The 18,474-nt window shown below is 42.8% G+C and overlaps 1 protein-coding gene across 1 annotated transcript in view; it reads right to left on the bottom strand.

Annotated features, from left to right (window-relative positions):
- Positions 1-18,474, bottom strand: part of LOC143640426 (CD226 antigen-like) — a 56,140-nt gene that overhangs the window by 10,563 nt on the left and 27,103 nt on the right. Inside the window, exon 3 of the mRNA XM_077108246.1 lies at positions 11,693-12,040. Within this exon, the coding sequence (XP_076964361.1) occupies positions 11,693-12,040 (348 nt within the window). The remainder of the gene's footprint in view (positions 1-11,692; positions 12,041-18,474) is intronic.

Here is an 18,474-nt window from a genome sequence, read left to right as displayed (position 1 = left end):
TGAGATGATGATGAAATAAAACCCAAGGGTCACTAGGGGACTGAACTAAAACACACAGACGTCCTTTAAATATTTTAAACAGCACATAACATAAACTATTAATAGTGTACATTACATATACACTTACATTTTCTATGAACACATTCCCAATTAGAGTTAAATAAATAATTTCGTTTGTTTTGTGTTGAGATGTTGTGTTGAACTAGTCATGTAATGGAGGATGCTTGTTCCTGCAGTAAGATTCAGGTCTTGGGGAAGGAAAGAGATAGTGTCCATCAATGAACATAAAACAATCTTAGACTAGAAATAACGAAAGCCCAAAGTTCGTTGCATCAAAAATAAAATATGCATCAGATGAATATGGGCCTGGTGATATCCCAAGTTTTCAAAGGTCACTTGTCTTTGTGTAAATCAGTTATATGCTTTTTGTATTTCAGAAACTTTAGCCTGTTTTATAGCAAGAAGGTTGTAGGGAATAAATGATTTTCAGAAACCATGACATCAACCTCCAATCTTTCTTCTGAGTAAATAACAAATATTCTTTCCCAAAAGAAAAATGTTGTCAGATTTTAACTGGGGAACATAAGAAACAGAGACTCTAAATAATTATCTGATAATTACTGAACAACCCAAAGGGAGCAGGTTTCTAACCTAAAGTGCAATTTCTCTTAACAGTTTGCCTCTCTTGCTGTAAAACAATTTCCCAACCAGCTTAAGCACTTTGGAACTCTGCCAGCCGAGAAGCACACAGTCTAGAAGGGCCCACGCTGTACCTCCACAAGGCAGCAGGACTGCATTAGCGATCTTGGCTCCATCCATGTCACCACGCTGTACCATGAGATGGGTGCTCCATGGTGACTGGCATATGGCGAGGGTGCTCAAGTCAGCACGTGGACAAAAGCAGGGTAAACATCTTTGATTTTGTATATTTATTGAGAAAAATTTCATGACTGAGTCTATTATATGAGATGTCTCACCTTCTTGCCCAAGTACATCTTAGTCTTACGCTTTCTGCACACTCGCCTCGTTGCTTGTAAACACACATTGTTCAAATGTACCATAAGTCAGAATGTCAAGAACTGGGCATGTCTTGCCCACTTCATTAGTGAGTCAGCACCCATAGAAGACTTCCTATAGTGGCCCCAGAGTACGGTCCCCAGAAGAGCCTGTTCACAAGCCTGGTCCTTGGCTGGCATGTGGGAACCCGGCTTCATCGTGTCTTCCTACCACTGCTGGACTGACGGAGCTCATTGTGCTTAGAGGGTCTCCACGTCAGTCTGGTGTATGCTAAGCACGGGCTTTTCTTCTGGGGTATCAGTCAATCCTTCCCGTTTGGCCCTGTGCATCTTTCTCCTTCACTGACTTTGGATCCTTTTGCTGAAATCCACCAGTGCTGGGTCCTGTGAGTCCTCCTAGCAAGTTCCAGACCCACAAGGGAGGGCCTCGAGGACCCAAACCCAACTGAGAAGTCATATTTTCATTGTTTCTTGATACCAATGACCTTTCTTAAAGCAACACTTTCATTACATTACTGTAAGAACACATACGTTATGCATCTATGTTACTTATAATATAGTTTTTATATATAAACATATATATATATATATATATATATATATATATATATATATATATATATACACACATGATACATATACCTTGTTTATAGGAGCAATATGAAGTAATTTCATACTGGATAACATATTTCTTTACCTTACTAAACAGGGGATTTCTTTCTTTGTCAATTTTCTGAGTTTATTGTTAAGTTATTTTAACAGAAAGCCAGATTCCCAAGGGCAAATAATCCTGATCAGGACTGAGGGAGGTTTTGAGCCAAAGATGAGAGTTCCCACAAGAGGCATTCTCCTTGGTGGACCAAGAACAGGTCGGGTTGCGTCTACTTCCTTTTCTCTTTTTATATATTTGTCTAATTTCTAATTCCTGATTTTTGCCAAGGCATGTTCAGATAATTGCACATTAAAATACTAGAAATAAAAGTGCACAGGAATAGACTCCACAAGTCTCCCACTCAGGTCAAGACTCAGTGTAAAGTGTTGATGATCATGTGGAATCAACCACGTACATCACTCTCATCTGCAGACTCGGAGACAAGGTCTGGGAATCTGTTTTTCAGGAGGCACTCCAGAACATTCCACAGCAGTGACCACAGAACTGGCTTTGGGAAACACTGCTGCAGTCTAAAGCACCTTCCAGAGGGGCTCTGGCAGCTGACCCCTGTTCCTCTGCTGATTTCTCCACTCTTTCCTTTTCTGTAGCCTTAATTTTAGAAAACTCAAATCTGTTTTGGTCTCTTCAACTCTTTGAAATGCATGTAAATCTTTTTAAAATGGAAGGGACATTCTCATCAACTTTGTAATGGAAAAGAATCTTTCTCAAGGACTTGGGAGCCATCCCTGTGAAATGGAATCATCCCAGTCTCTGTGGGAGGGAAGGAGGGAGGCTGGAATCCACTGGCTCTGCCCCCGAATGGCAACCACTCCTTCAGGAAGACTGAGATGTTTGGATTCCCTGTGGGTAAAGCCATTCAGCTAACACAGGTGGCCACCCCCATTACCAGGTGAGCCCAGGATGAACTGTGCATGACAAATGGTGCCCTCAAGTCCCTTTCCTGAAGCCTGTTTACTATTTACCTTTAGGACATGCATGCACGGGGCTCTACTTGCTTGTCTATAAAAACAGTGAGATTTCTTTCCATCCCTGTAATCTCTTAGTAGACTTCCCGGGATGCAGGTAACATTCTGGTTCAATGTTTTTTTATTCAATAATAAAACTGTTTTCTTTCCCTTCTACCTTGTGGAGTAGTTTTTCCTCTTTCGTAGGGAGTAGATTTTGTTTCTGATTCTATTTCCGCAGCATATGGTTTAATATCCCTGTTGTTTAGCCAGGCTAACTCTATACTACAATGTTACTATTATGCTTCTCCTCAAGGATACAACAGGAAATTTTCAAACGTTCTGATGCTATCAAGATAAACAACCTGCCACCTGCAAGTTGCAATAAGACACCCAATAGGCAACCATACTACTGACACATTTAGCTGAAGAATATGAAGTTATATAAATGGGAGAGAATACAAATGGTCAGAATATGTTATTACAGGAAGTAAACTCTGGTTTGTCTTGGAAGGTTTTACACTTAAGACTTCACTATCCTGTGGAGCCACACGCTCCAGCTCTGGCTGCAGTAGTCATTAAGTAATCAAGGTCTACTGTACAAGAGCAAAGGGAGAGCAGGGTTTAAGGAAAGAAGGAAAGAGGAGCTGAAGAGGGAAGGAGGGGCATGTGAGGGAACCTGTAGCAGACTCCTGGCATTCGCTGAAGGGAGCAGATTTTTCCATAGGGGAAGAATCTAGTGGGGGCTCCGGTGAAGGGGTGCACAGGTGCTTCACAATGCCCAGAAGTCATGTCGGGGCTGAGACTTCACCACTCTCCTGATGCCCAGAGGCTCCTCCTAGAGTTCCCTGTCCCAGTCCTTCTTAAGCTACTAATACCATGGTTCTTGAGGTCCAGCACCAGGGTGGCTGGAGTCCAGCCAGGGCCTTTGTGCTGCACCGCCCTCCCTTGGGTGGTGGGAGGGCAAGAAAGGGCAAGAGTGAGAGAGAAGGAAGCGGTAGACTCATCCTTTTCTCAGGAACGCACTCCATGTTAACTCCACTCCACCATAAGGGCATTCATCCTTCAATGAAGACCTCCCTCCTGACCTCCTTGCCTCTTCAAGGTCCTATCTGTCTGGCTGGGGCTGGGGCTCAGTGACAGAGCGATTGTCTCACCCATGTGAGGCACTGGGTTCCATCCTCAGTACCACATAAAAATAGACAAACAAAATAAAGATACTGTGTCCATGTATGACTAATATATATATATATATATATATATATATATATATATATATATATATATATATAGAGAGAGAGAGAGAGAGAGAGAGAGAGAGACAGAGAGACAGAGAGAGAGAGAGAGAGAGAGTCCTATCTGTCAACTGGGATTGGGTTTCCAACATTTGAACATGGAGTGACACATTTAAACCACAGGATTTCCTAATCTGTTCTTGGCATGGACTTGACTTCACCAGCACCAGCACCTGCTCCATAGACCCAAGCTGTCTGAGTCACTTGTAGACCATGTGGAAAGCCTATCCCATGTGACCTGACTCCCTGACATCCATGAAACCCGTGGAATAAAGAACAGCAGGGTCTGGAGAACAGCTCCCCACACAGTGCCTGAGCCTGAGGCTGCGGACCAGAGTGAGCTGAAGCCCCTGTGCAGGAAGAAAACCTAGGGAGATGGAGCCCCATTGCGGGGCCCGCACTTGCTCTGTGTCGGCCCAGCTTGAAACCTGGGCACAGACCTCCTGGAAGGAGGGCACGAGGCTCTGTGACCCTCCAGGCACCAGCTGCTGACAGTGATGACAGTTTTCTTCTGCTTGGAGTAGAAGTACAGATCTGTGGCTAAGGACAGGGACCCTGTAGCCAGTCTCACAGCTCTGAATCCCAGCCCCTCTACTCCCTGGCGGTAAGCTTGGATCAATTTCCTGAACTCTCCGGGATCTCACCTCCTCATCTGTGAAACATGGATACATCAGAGTTGTTGTGACAGGTCAGGAAGCAATTATGCACAAATTCTTAGAATAGCCACTGGCACACATAGAAGTACAACACATATGTTCATCAAGTCGTGGCCAAGACACAGCCCCAGGACAATTCTTGCAGCTGCTAGTTATAACTGTTTTGGGGTGTCCTTAGAAAACATCAAAATTCAAACCACACGGCTCTTGTGACCTTCCCATCACTGACACAAATATGTGAGATGACCAACTTGTGAAGAGGAAAAGGTGGTTGTGACTCACAGTTTGGGAGGTTCCAGCCCATGATCAAGTGGCACCCTTGCTTTGGGACCTATGAAGAGGGAGCAGGGCATGGCGGGGAGTGCATGGTGGAACAAAAGTGTTCACTGCATGAACAGGGAATAAGAGAGGGGAAGAAGGGGGCTGGGATCCCACCACTCCCCTCAGTGGCTGTCCCCTGATAATCTAACTGCTTCCCACTAGCCTGCCTCACAAAGGTCCCATCACCTCCAAGTCGCACTAACCAGGGACCAGGCTGTTAACACATGGGCCTGAGGGGGAAGTTCAAGATCCAAACTGTAGCTATGCCACCATAAACACCTGTGTGTAAGCCTGTTGTGAATGTTATACAGATATTTTCAGAACATGAAATACACAGAAAACACTGGACTGAACGAACATTACCTCTGAATGTTCCATTTCTATCCAACTTTAAGCAGTTGTAAAAAAAAAAAAAATAAAAGTTAACCGAGTTGCTTTTAAAAAAAAAATATACAAACCAATACCTGACAATAAACAAAATGTCTGGTAATGATTTAAATCTGAAGCTTTATACACCAGAGTCCAGTTTCCCCTTTGATCTTTCGTCTTATAAAAGAGCCAATGATTTTAAAAGAAACCGCATGATGAGATTTCAAAAAAGATACCTTCCTTGATTGGATTAGGAAGCAAAACAGCAGTCAACCTAAAAGCAAAATAAAATGATGAAAGTATTTTAGAGTTGGCATATATGCATGTGTTAAGTATGGGTGTAAATCACACGTATTGATTGACTGTTTACCACAGCAGGTTGAATAATGAGTCTGTTGCTCCTTCTAACAAATGTTCACAGATTTATTAATTCATATACGTGTGCATGTGTGTGTGCGCGAGTGCGCACACACACTCACACACACACACATGAATGAAGAATAAAGAGTCTATCTAACTGTACCAGATGAGATGGAAGAAACTGAGGCCCATTAACATCAAACACCTATACTTTGTGAGCTGCCTTTTTCTATATGCACAAATTCACTCTCTACCTAGCTCAGAGTTGGGGTCATGGGCACATTGGATCCTTGAGCATCCTTTGCTAATGTGGTCTTGACAACTACATCTGCTCTTCCCTTGCCCACGCCCATCATCATGATGACAAGGTGTTTTTTCATTTTTCTCACTTTTAATATTGCTAACACTGTTTACCTTTCCACCAACCCAGGGAGAACATTAACATTCCAACTTTGTACTTTTGAAAGGAATAACTTCTTGTGAGTTAATAAAATAAAAAGTCACTATGACAAATAAATCACTGAGCACCATTGCCACTTCAGAGTTCTAAAAAATAGTGAAGTGCACTGAATTTATTCTGGAAATAAATTTAAGAGTGGTCCATGAGGATGGCAAAATATTTATTTTATAAAAGCTTTAAAGGAAAACATATTTCTCTGTTGAGTAAATACTTTTAGGAATTACTGAATCATTTCAGTGTAAATTATAGTTTTAAAAGATACAAATTGAGGTTCAAAGACATAATTCTAAGAACGACAGATCCATGCTTATTCTTCATGTCCTTATCTTTTAAATAACATAGTCCTCTACAAAACCATTATGTTGCCTTTGAATATTTTTCAGGATCAAGTCAAGAATTTTTGAAATGCTTCAGATGGAGTTAGCAATCTTCATCTGATTAAATGAATTAGAATTTATACAATGAAAATTTTTGTTAAGATGAAAATGCCATTAATCTTATATGAAGAATCAATTTCAAAACATGTTAAGTAATTTTCTTCTTGCCTTTGGAGAAAACTACTCACTCACCCACATTCAGTTTCTAATAAAGCTCTAAGGGACAGTCACAGGCTATTAACAATTCCCTGGAGTTTTTAGAATGAAAATTCCATGCATTACAAAAAAGTATAAATGGTAATTTTGCAGTTGGAGTCATTAGAAAGGCTCTTGAATAAATGTGGCCATGCACAGATTTTAAGGGTACAGAAAATTAGTATGTTTGTCTGAATTTAAATTTCTACCTGTAACTCTTGTAAGAGAGAAGAAAACTTCATGAAAACAGATTGATATTCAATCTAAAGACAAAGACCCACTTATAGAATAGCAATTCCTAGTGTATACATTACTATATATACTCAACAGTGTTACTTATCAAATCAATTTAATGTGTGACCTTTCAGAAATTCCTTCTCTCTGATATTAACTTGTCACTATTATTCAATTCAATATCTTATTTATCTCTACAAATAGGGTACGTATAAGAAATGACTATAGACAAACATTCCATGGAATTGTGCATTTGAAAAAATAAATCCGTATGTAGGGCTTATAAAGAAAATTAACTGACCAGTTGCATTTTTTTAAATGCAATGCCTTATAAAAACCCTGCTTTGGGCAGAGGCAACTGAAAGGTACAATGACCTAATAGGCCATAATTGAGGAATCAACTCACTTGTGATGTTGAAAACAGTATGTTACATCTGGATACCCAGTCATCATCCAGAATTTTAAAAGCAAACTAAATTGGGCTGAAATTTGTGACAGATCTGTTTCAGTAGAAGCTATTCTAATTATGAGTAGTGTCACTGCTGCTATGGGATTCTGGTTGTGTGGTCCTATCATATAAATTAACTGCTGTGGATGTTTTATTTTCCATATAGGTAAAGATTATAAAAGGCTGAAATTCATCACACTGTACCATGGAAATGGATGTGTCCATCAACTCAGTGTATAGCAGCTCTATTCTAAATTCTAAATTCTAAATTTATAGGAATAGGAAAGAAGGCTGTGAATTAACAAAATCCTAAAAATTCAAAAAAAAATTAACTTACCTCTAACCTGAAACTGCTCTAGAATCCAAATCAACGGGGAGCAAATTGGGTCAAGTTTAGCAGAAATTAAAGACCAAAGAAATAAACAAAATAAAAGAAGAAATGAAATTTATTTCTTCTTCAACATTCTCATAGTTCAACTCAAGAGGACAGAGTCTTAGACTCAGTAGTATTCACCAAGCCATCCATAGCCAAGAAGTAGAAAAAGCATTTGATAAAATTTAATATCTTTTCATGACAAAAACTCTTATACTAGGTGTAGAAGAAACTTACCCCAAAATAATAAAGGCCCCATGTGAAAGGACTCTACAGTGAAAAGCTGAACCTTTCCTCTAAGATCAGGAATAAGACAAGAGTGCCCAGTCTCAGCTCTTGTACTCAATGAAAACCTAGAGGCCGGAGTTAGCCATAGCAATTAGACATGGGGGTAGGGGAAATGCATCTGAATAGGAAAGGTGAAGTAAAACGAGTAATTTGCAGATGACATAATCACATCTGTATAAAATTCTGGAGACCACACATATACAACATCTAGAACTGATAAACGATTCAGGAAAGCAGCAGGTTAGAAATAGAAAACCATTATATTTCTGTATACAACAAATAATACAAAAACAGAAATGAAGAAAATAATCCATTTACAATAATAACAAAAATAAAATAATACTTAGGATTAAACCTAACCAAAGGGGTGGAAGTCTTCTACTCTGAAACTTAGAGACAACCCACTCTTCCTTGAAGCTATTCTGCCATCTTTGCTCAAGAACCAGCAAAGGTTTTCCTTGACTATTCCACAAATCCAGAATTTCACCAAGTCAATATGTCATTTAACCTACCTCATCCTACACTGACCCAGAACTTGGACTCTCTGCCAATTTGTTCATCTGATTGCCATCACCCACACGGCCCCCTCTCCCTATTCACCCCTCACCCCTCCATGATCGGCATATCCTCCCTCATCAGCTCCACTCACCACACACCTCATTTGACACATGGTGGCTTGGTCACATGGCCTCATAGGTGGAAGAAGATCACAGAAGTATGTGAGTAAGTATGTGAACTGAAGTTTATTCAAAACTAGTCTCCTCTTGAAACCTTCAGTGGTAGCCAATTTCATTTATTTTATCCTCAATCTTTTTATACTTAATAAGCTCAATTTAAACAATAATAGCCTGATTCCATAATTTCTTTTGGAGTTACCTGAAATACCTCTCTCATGACTACTAAAAATCTGGAGGCTATCAAAGACCAAAAATAATTTTGGTTTGTTGTCAGTAAACCCACATTTTCTCCCCCCCCCCTTACCCTTCTGGTCAAGTTTCAAGTTCAGAAAGGTCAATCTGGAACTACTGCATACACTTCCAGCCCCTGAGTGGTGTTGCTAAGACGTTGGCATTTCCTTCCACTCAGAGAAGGAAGTCGAAGGCAAGTCAATTCACACCTTGCCATCTTCCTCCTCTGCACAAATCACAGGAAGGCCTGGATATAGGACGTATTGGTTGGCAATTATATAGTTATTGGTTGGGGATTATACAAAATCTTTTGGGTGACCTCTGACTAAATGATTCCTTGTCTGATAAACACAGGCAGGCAGCAGTCAGGGGAGTGTGTATATATTTGTGTGTGTGTGTGTAAATTTAAGTCTTAAAAATTTCTCTTTTGGATCCAATAGTACGTCCTATGAAAGAAGTTGATGGGAACTAACAAAAGAATGTATGGCACTTTATAAAATTTGTGTCACAATCACCTTTCCCTGGACAGTTGAAATAAATTAAATCTGTTCCAAATCTTATACCTGTCTTTCTGCTTTAATCTCTACATTGATTTTTGACCAAACAGCCTCAGGACTTGAAATAATCAAATTGCACCAGACAAAACACAAATGACCTATTTTGCTTTCAGACTGGTTTTTTTAGATTCGGTCTTTACTTATAATAATTGAAAAAAGAATTAAGCCAAAACATACAGTCAATAGCTGTCATCTTCATTAATTTTACTTTTCTACTAATGGATATAAGTCCAGTTGTTATTCTTGCAATCTGTCAATTGGATGTCAAAAAGCCATTTTGCAGCTGTTCAAAACTCATGGGCCCTTACAGGACCCATCATTACACTGTCACCTTTATTTCATTGGCAGATTTTTGAAATTGTTTATAATTTACACACACAAAAAGAGTTTTCTGCAAGAATCTTAGTCATATTTGGACAAATCAAAGACAGGTTTATTAATTAGTAAAAGTTAAATAACTATCTCCTAAAAATCTCTTACCTTCATTTTCTCTGTGATTTAAGATGTTTCTAATTACTTTTTCAGCCCACAATGGACAAGGCCTTATTTCCAATTTTTTTTAATGAATTTGACTTTTTTTTTTCTGAATAGAACATTTTCTTTCCTTAGTCTTTAAGAAAAAGTTAGTATCTATTTTCACTTTTTTTTTCCTGGCCAGGTTCAAAAACTATTTCTGTAATGCAAGATTTTTTTAAGTAAGAACTATTGTCTATGTCTACAGAAATACGATCAACATTTAAAATGTGGAAACTCTGCTCATTTTCCCTCTCCAAAATATTCTAACACCGTTCTTTGACATTAAGTTCTAAGTTCAATGTGTATCTCATGCCAGGCTTCCACAATCCTCGAGATGGACAGAGGAGGCTGGTGTGCTGCCTCTTAATAGATGAATGGATAAAGAAACTGTGGTATATATACACAATGGAATATTACTCAGCAATAAAATTATGGCATTTGCAGATAAATGGATGGAATTGGAGAATACCATGCTAAGCAAAGTAAGCCAATCCCAAAAAATCAAAGGCCGGATGTTTTCTCTGATACGTGGATGCTAATTCACATGGGGGTGGGGCATGGGACAAGTGGAAAAATTGAATTGAACAAAGGGATGGGTGGGGAGGGTAAAGGGCAAGGGGATAGGAAAGATGGTGGAATGGGATGGTCTTCATTACCCTTGGTACACGTATGACTGATTGCACAAATGGTGTGACCCTACTTTGTGTACAACCAGAGAAGTGAGAAATTGTGCTCCATTTGTGTACAATGAATTGAAAAGCATTCTGCTGTCAGGTATAACTGATTAGAACAAATAAATAAATAAATAAACAGAGTGTCTGCATATGGAAATCCCCTCTCCTCCAGCCATTTCCTCATTGCAAGGGCCTCAGCAGGTGCAGTGGCTGAGGCTGTGGTTAATAGCCTTTCTCCTTCAGTTCCATTTCAGGAAGGACTATCAGCCTACAGTGGCTGAGGCTGTGGTTAATAGCCTTTCTCCTTCAGTTCCATTTCAGGAAGGACTATCAGCCTACAGTGTCATCTGAGGCCAAAGGCGTAGCCAAAACCTAGGGAGCCTTGGCTCCAAATGTCCAAACATAAGCCAAGATCAAGAAACTGGCCAAAAGCACAGGTTTTAAAGAAAGCAAGGGACCACTCAGATGCAGACCCTGAAAGTCAGCTCAGGGAGCCTCAAGGTCAGGGTGCTTCTGTGTTCAGGTCTGAAACCAACTGAAAAAAGACTCTGCTCTGGCCCAGCAGCAACCGCATGATCCCCTAGCTCGTGCCTCCAGTCATCCCGAGATAAACTTACACGTGACCTAGCACTGTGTCGTTACTGCTGGGGTTACCGAGGGATAATACCACCCTATCACCTGCAACAAATATATCAATAGAATCTGGTGAGGTAGGAGTAATGAGATTGAAACACAGGGCCCGTAACATCACGCTTTTGGTTTTGATTTCCTTGATTTCAGGAACATGGAAGATGAAAAAAATAGAAATTTTTTTTTTTATTGTACAATTTGTGCTGAACGGATTAGTGAGATAAAAAGATCCTGAATCCTAGAATAATGATAAATGTGCCCGAACTAAACCATTAAGAACACGATTGAACAGTAGCTTCTCATTAAATGAATGCAGGCACCACAGAAAGAACAGCAGCAACCCATCCTCAGTGGTTGGCTTTTTCCCATTTTGCCCCTGGAAAACACGGCCCACTCACCGTTAGTGATGGTCAGTTTTGCCACGAAGGTTTCATTTTCTCCAGAGTGGGCAGAGAAGAGGCAGCGGTACAGCCCCGAGTCCGAGGCGGTGGCGTTCGGGATGAGGATCCAGCTGCTCCTGCTGCCCTGGCTGCAGTTGCTACGGATTTGCCTGGGGAACTTTGAGGTGTAACTCCTCCCTTGGGACAAGTTGCAGCAGGTTAGGAGGTCTATCTGATAGGGCTGGATCTTTTCCCAGGTGACTTGATGCACCAGCCCATCCATCTGAAGCTGATAGTTGAGTGTGACATTTTTTCCATATTCTGAGACGATGTGGTAATTCAATGGTGCATCTGTCTCAAAACTATCTGAAAAGAAACAGCAAGTGATTAGACTTAGGTAGTCACATTGTTGGACTCAGAGGTGGAAACCACCCAGAAAGTTCTATCAAAATGGTTGGCGATGTTATTTAATGGAGTTTCACCCTTGGTAAGTGATGACTTTATATGCATTTTTGCAAGAGAAAGGAACTTCTTAAATGCTGGTAGTCAGAAAAGAGGACTCGACATTCACACATAGTCTTGCAGTGTTTCTTGGTTAACCAGATAATGAGAAATATAACCAAAACCCCTGGCACTTTTCTCTTTAGTGATTTTATCATGAGTCTGAACTTCACAACACTCCTGCAGTCATGCTGAGCCAGTGACTCAGGATCCACTGTGAGTATCAAAATTTCAAGATTAGAGTCATACCAACTAGGCTTTTAGTGGTTATAAAAAAGGTACTAGTGGCTGGGGCTGTAGCTCAGCGGCAGAGTACTTGCCTAGCATATGTGAAGCACTGGATTTGATCCCTAGCACCACATAAAAATAAACAAATAAAGGCATTCTATCCATCTACAACTACAAACATTTTTTTTAAAAAGGTACTAAATCATTTTCATTGAATATATGCATAAAATGATTTTTTAGACATATATGCTTATATTGTGCCTCAATACAAGAGAGGGAGAATATTGATAGAGACTACACATGGAGTGAATTCCTGGTACCATGAAGTTCTCCAATATTCTTCCCACTCCCAATACCATTTCTGGAATTTCCAGCACAAGCATTCAGGAACTGCCCTAAATACCTGAAGTAACAGGTCCTAGTGTGTTCTATGTACCCATGGGGTATCCCTGTGTCCCTTTTGGAAATCTGCAAAGTCAAACTTATTTTCAAAGTAATGTTAAGATGTAATGGACTCTCTTCACTCTTGATCTCTCCCAAGTATACGGCAGATTCGGCCAGAGGCTCTGACAGCCCACGGATGTGTGCTTGAACATGCATGTGTTTGGAATTGTGCTCAGCATCAACCTCTAGCACTGTAGTGTGATAGCTACAGCCTGTGTAAGCAAATGCTTTTTGGGTGCGTGCCTCAATAATTTTGAAGAGTATAAACGGGTCCTGAGACTAAGAAGTTTGTGAACCTAATGGAGAGAATGAACTGAAGGAATAATTTCTCAAAGTTCTGGTAGGCAGAGCAGCAGCAGGTGTACCTGTTTGCAGGGATCACACCTTCCTTCCTCTGATGGCTACTGCTGCGGCCCAGGGTTTTGACCTGACATCTCAAGGGGAAGGAGGCCTGAGCAGGGGTGAGGTCGTGGAGCTCATGGGCAACAGAGGAAACACTAAGGGGAAGGTGTCCATCATCTGTGTCATCCGTGTGGCCAGAAGCCTCTGACTTACAACAGGAACCACAGTGACAACAACCGAGGAGCCATGGGTGGAAGGAGATAAAAAGGAAGAGAAGAAGAAAAAGACAGAGCACAGTTAGAGATGTGGTCTCCCCTCCTGCCGCCCAGGCCTGGAGTGGCTGGGATCCCAGGCATGGGCCACGGGGCCGCCATGTGAGAGCCTCAGAGAAGGAATGTCTGACACACAGTAAGACTGACTATCTGACACTTCACTATCTTTACGCTAACTGCGTACCACAGTTCACTCCCCACTGAGAGTCAGCTTCAGCCAGTGGTTCAGGTGTCAGAACGTCAAGAGAAGCCGCAACCCTCGGTTTTTCAGTCTGTGACCATGCAACTGTGCACCCGAGTTAACACTTCACCCACATGACAAGCACATCGAAAAGCTTCTTCTGAAGTTTTAAACCAACACAAGAAAAGGGAAGGAAAAGGTGGAGAGGGAGAAAATTTATTTAAAAATGGGGAAAAGAATAAGGAAATTAAAGCTCAAAGAAAGGAAAAGGGAAATGAAAATTAAGATGGGAAAGAAAGAGGAGAGAAACGGAAGGAACGAGGGGCCACAGGAAGACGAGCTGAGTCGGACAGCAGCACCCTGTGCTGGGGAATGAAAGGACACACAGGAAATGGCGGGGTGTCCGCAAGCCCCGCAGGAGCCTGGGAGTAAGCGGCCCACAGGTCCTCGGTGTGGATTTGCTGTTTGACTTCAGGGCTCTCTCTCACAACTGCTTTTCTTCTTCCCTCTGGATGCTTCTCTCTTCCTACGCAATAGCCGTCTTCACCCACCTCTCTCCCACAAACCTGCTCCCACAAACCTGCTCCCACGAAGCTACCCACACCTGTTGACTCAGGTACAAAGTGGAGGTTCTCCTCAGGAATATCTGCATTTTCACAGAGGATAGATCCATAAAGCAAGGGGGGATCCCCAGTGACACAGACCCAGGCCTTGGGGACACAGATGGAGGTGGCCCTGTGAGAGCAGGGTGCAGGGAGGTCACAGCACAGGCTCTGTATAAGGACCCAGGCCCACATATTCACAGACCCACACTAGAGCTTGAAGACCCAGGACAGGCAGTGGGTTTGGAAAAACAGAATGGTCCCCATGGTCCCTTCCGGATGACCTGAGTGACTAAGTGGTGGTGGCAGATGAAGAGCAAGACCCACGGAGGCCTGCAGAATCTGCCCTGCCTCAGATGTGGCTTGTGGCTTCTCGGGTGACCTGGCCCTCCTGCGTGGCTAGATGGAAGGCTACCCAAGGATGACACCGAACATAACAACCAGGAAGCCCCCCCACAAACAAGACCATCACCCTGACACACTGGGAGTTCAAAAGTGAGTCCATCCAAATCAGGGACCCAACTATCCTACTGAAGAGGGAAGGAGGAGGTGGATTCTAATGTCATGCCGAAAACAGAAATGAAAGTAACAGCTCCAGTTTACTCCACACCTACATTCAGCTGTGTGGACTGGGTTATTTTTACATGAGTTTATTGCGGGGCGACATCCTGAAACACTCTGTACCTTGCATGTGACTTTTCTGGCATGACAGTCGATCATTCCTAAAGTCATTTCAGTGCTTCGTCCCCTTTCTCAAGCACCTCTCAGTCCTAGGAGTCCACACATTCCTGGTCACACCTGTGCCTCATGCCTCAGCCCTCGTGCATCTGTAATCCTGCTGCCTCAGACTCCTGAATCTCTGGAATTACAGAGACATACCCTGGTGCCGGGCCAAGCCAGGCCTTTTTACAGTTCTCTTTTCTTAACGCTGAGAGCCATGCTTCACCTGGAGTAGAGGAGAACTCAATATTTTTTCTTTAAAGAGAGAGAGAGAGAATTTTAATATTTATTTTTTAGTTTTTGGTGAACACAACATCTTTGTTTGTATGTGGTGCTGAGGATTGAACCCGGGCCGCACGCATGCCAGGCTAGCGCGCTACCACTTGAGTCACATCCCCAGCCCCAAGAACTCAATATTTTTTGAATAAAGAATTAATTTGCACTTTCACTCTGTAGGCAGTATTCTGTATCTTTGGGTGGATCGAGGGTATTTACATCCAGAATAACTATAAATATTAAAATTGTGTTTTAAATGGTATTTGCAATGCCAGAGTGAATTCATGGCTATGTTCCAAACAGAGGTCACCAGTATGTGTAGATTCAGAAAAAGACACCCATGTTTCCACAGAGCCACCCTGTAAGGAGCAGTCTCCCCAACATAATCCAACTGCATGCTGATCAAGTCCTGAAGTCTAACTACCAGTTTACAGAGAGCAGAGAAACGTGCAGAATGACCCATGGGAAAGCAGTGCATGGGATATGAAAACCCTAAACAAAAGATGAGGGAGAAGGGAGGGGGGGAACTAAAGGGGAGAGACGTATCTACCAGTTCCAGTGCATGGAGTTGAAAAACGGACGCTGGGAGGACAACTGGAGGTGTGAGGTGGAGGTTCAGTATGTAATAAGAACTGAGTAAGAGGAGGTTTGAGATACAGGCAATCACATGGGTCCCAACTTGACGGTTCACCTAGATGGCGCACGGAGTTCACGATGCTCTTCTTTCCCCATTGGTGTATGATTGTCATTTCCATAATAAAAGATGTAATAGCTGCACCATGAGGTCTGGGAAGACGGAGACTAAGCTGTTGTACACACCTTCACCCATGACCACGGCTCATGCTCAAAACAATATAATCAGGTGATATAGGATGGGAGTGGAGGGCTGGGGATATGGCTCAGTTGGTAGAGTGCTTACCTCGCATGCCCAAAGCCTTGGGTTCAATCCCCAGCACTACCAGGAACAAAACAAAATAAGGGACTGGTTCACGGGTGGAAAACAGAACACCTGTGGAAAACAAAATAAGGGACTGGTTCACGGGTGGAAAATAGAACTTTAACTTTTCCAAGGTGCAGTACTGGCAAATAGCAGAACCCAAAACCAGAGGAAAACATTGGGTTTCAGAGCCCTACGGGGTTTCCACACCAGAACCCCTGCCCCTGTGGAAGCCTCCCATTGTCTTTAGCCTCTACCTCCTAGTGGACTGATGCTTCTTCACCTCTGAGTAGGGTCTCTCTCCAGCCCTGAGAGACCCTATGGTGCCATCCACCCCTCTTTCTCCTCCCCTTTTCATTGACTTTCTGGAAGGAGTGGGTTCTTCCCCTGGCTCTGGCCCCTGGTTTCTCACGAGGACCTCATGCAATCTAGCACCCATCTGACCATTCGTCAACACTGCAAATGTCACCAAGTCCTTGGCCCTGAGCACCAGCTGTGTGGCCCTCCTGAAAACAGTCCACCCACCCTTGGTTTTGGTGACATAGGCTTTCCTGTCCCTCTCCCCTCCTCTGGCCTCCCTGTACTGCCTCTTGAGTACTTCCTTGATTGGTCCTTTTCAATGTGGCCATGCCCCAGGGTCACCTTGCCCTCCCCCTCCACACACCATCCTTGGGTGACCCTATCTACTTTCACTTGTCAACCACTTCTCCTGTGCAGGTGAAGTGCAAATCTCTAATTCCCTCTCTGACAGGCCTCTCCAGAGCTTCTGAAACAAGAACAAGAACATGTTCTTATGAAGTTCAAACCAGACTACAAGTGGAACAGCTCAGAATTGCCCTAAGCCTTCTGTGGGAGCGCTGTTACTGTACCAGCCCAGTTGGAGTGAGAATGATAACAGAGGCTTCACGTGTTCCCAGCCGTGCCCAGAGGATGAAGATGCTCAGTTGAGAACCTTTCCAAAAACTCTTAAGAATGACCCATATAAATGCATAATAAAATGTTGACTGCATAGTGATTAATTATAATGCATAATGATTAAGGAAGCATTCTAAAATGACCTGTGACAGAGCTCTCAAAAATAAGCAGGCAAATAAAGCAGTTACAAGCAAGGTCCAGAGCGTGGAGAAGGGGCACTTCTGGAGCTCACAGGGCATGCAGTACGGAGGCTGTGCTGAGGGCAGCCTAAATTTTTCCAGAATTGCTTTGACTCCCTCAGAGTTCTGCCTATGACAGCCAAAAGTGAAGAAGTCAGCGGCAGCACCAAGCAGAACAAAATGGGAACAAATAAGAGCCTGTAACCTTCAGTAGGTCGGCCCGCGACCAGGAAGCCGAGCCACACACGTGCCAACTGCTAAGAACTCCCTGTGATGTGCTCATGCTAAACACAGGAGGCAGAGATAGTGTCAGATGGCTAGGTGTCCATCAGCAGATGAGTGGATAAGAAAAGGGGGCATAGATACACAATGGATGACACTTCTCTAAAAAGCTGCAGCGTTCCATGATGACCAGATTGGGGGATGAGTTGAACATGTCCCTACATACACATGGCACACCCCAGTTTCTGGGAATGTGACCTAATCTGAAAATAGGGCTGTTGCAATTGTTAAGATGAGGTCATGCTGGCATAGGTGCCTGATCTCCTTGTACAAAGGGAAACTTCAGCTGAACACAGAAGCACACACTTGTAATCCCAGCAGATTGGGAGGTTAAGACAGAAGGGTTGTGAATTTTAAGCCAGCGTCAGCAACTTAGTGAGGCACTTACCAACTCAGCAAGACCCTGGATCTAAATAAAATATGTATTTTTTTAAAAGGTCTGGGACGTGGCTCAGTGATTGAGCACCCTGGGTTCAATTCTCAGTTCCAAAAAAAAAGCACAGGGGCAGGGCACAGGGAAAAGGCCATGAGAAGATGAAGGTAGAGACTGGGGGTGCTTCTGTCTACATCTAGCAAATGCCAAACATTACCAGCACCTGGCAGAAACAGAGAAAGCCCTGAGACAACCTTCCCCTTGACTCTCTCTCAGCCTCCTTAACTGCCGGACAGTGCATCTCTGCTGTGTGCACCACCCAGATGGTGACGCCTAGTTACGGCAATCCAGGCGTCAGGACCTCACCCTCCAAGGATGGTCCAGGTTCACGTTTCAGGATGTCTGGGGGCTCCAGTCAGCAGCAGCAAGTCCGCCCTGCTAGGAGAATCAGCAGCCCCCTGTCATGTGCTGCCGTCTCCATCCTTCATGCAGAGTGCAGATAAAAGGTAAAGGAACTAAACAAGATAAAACAGCTAAAGCGTTGCTTG

The sequence above is a fragment of the Callospermophilus lateralis genome, unplaced genomic scaffold (genome assembly GCF_048772815.1).
Source record: "Callospermophilus lateralis isolate mCalLat2 unplaced genomic scaffold, mCalLat2.hap1 Scaffold_246, whole genome shotgun sequence".
Classification (NCBI taxonomy): domain Eukaryota; kingdom Metazoa; phylum Chordata; class Mammalia; order Rodentia; family Sciuridae; genus Callospermophilus; species Callospermophilus lateralis.
This window is presented reverse-complemented; position numbering and strand designations above follow the sequence as displayed.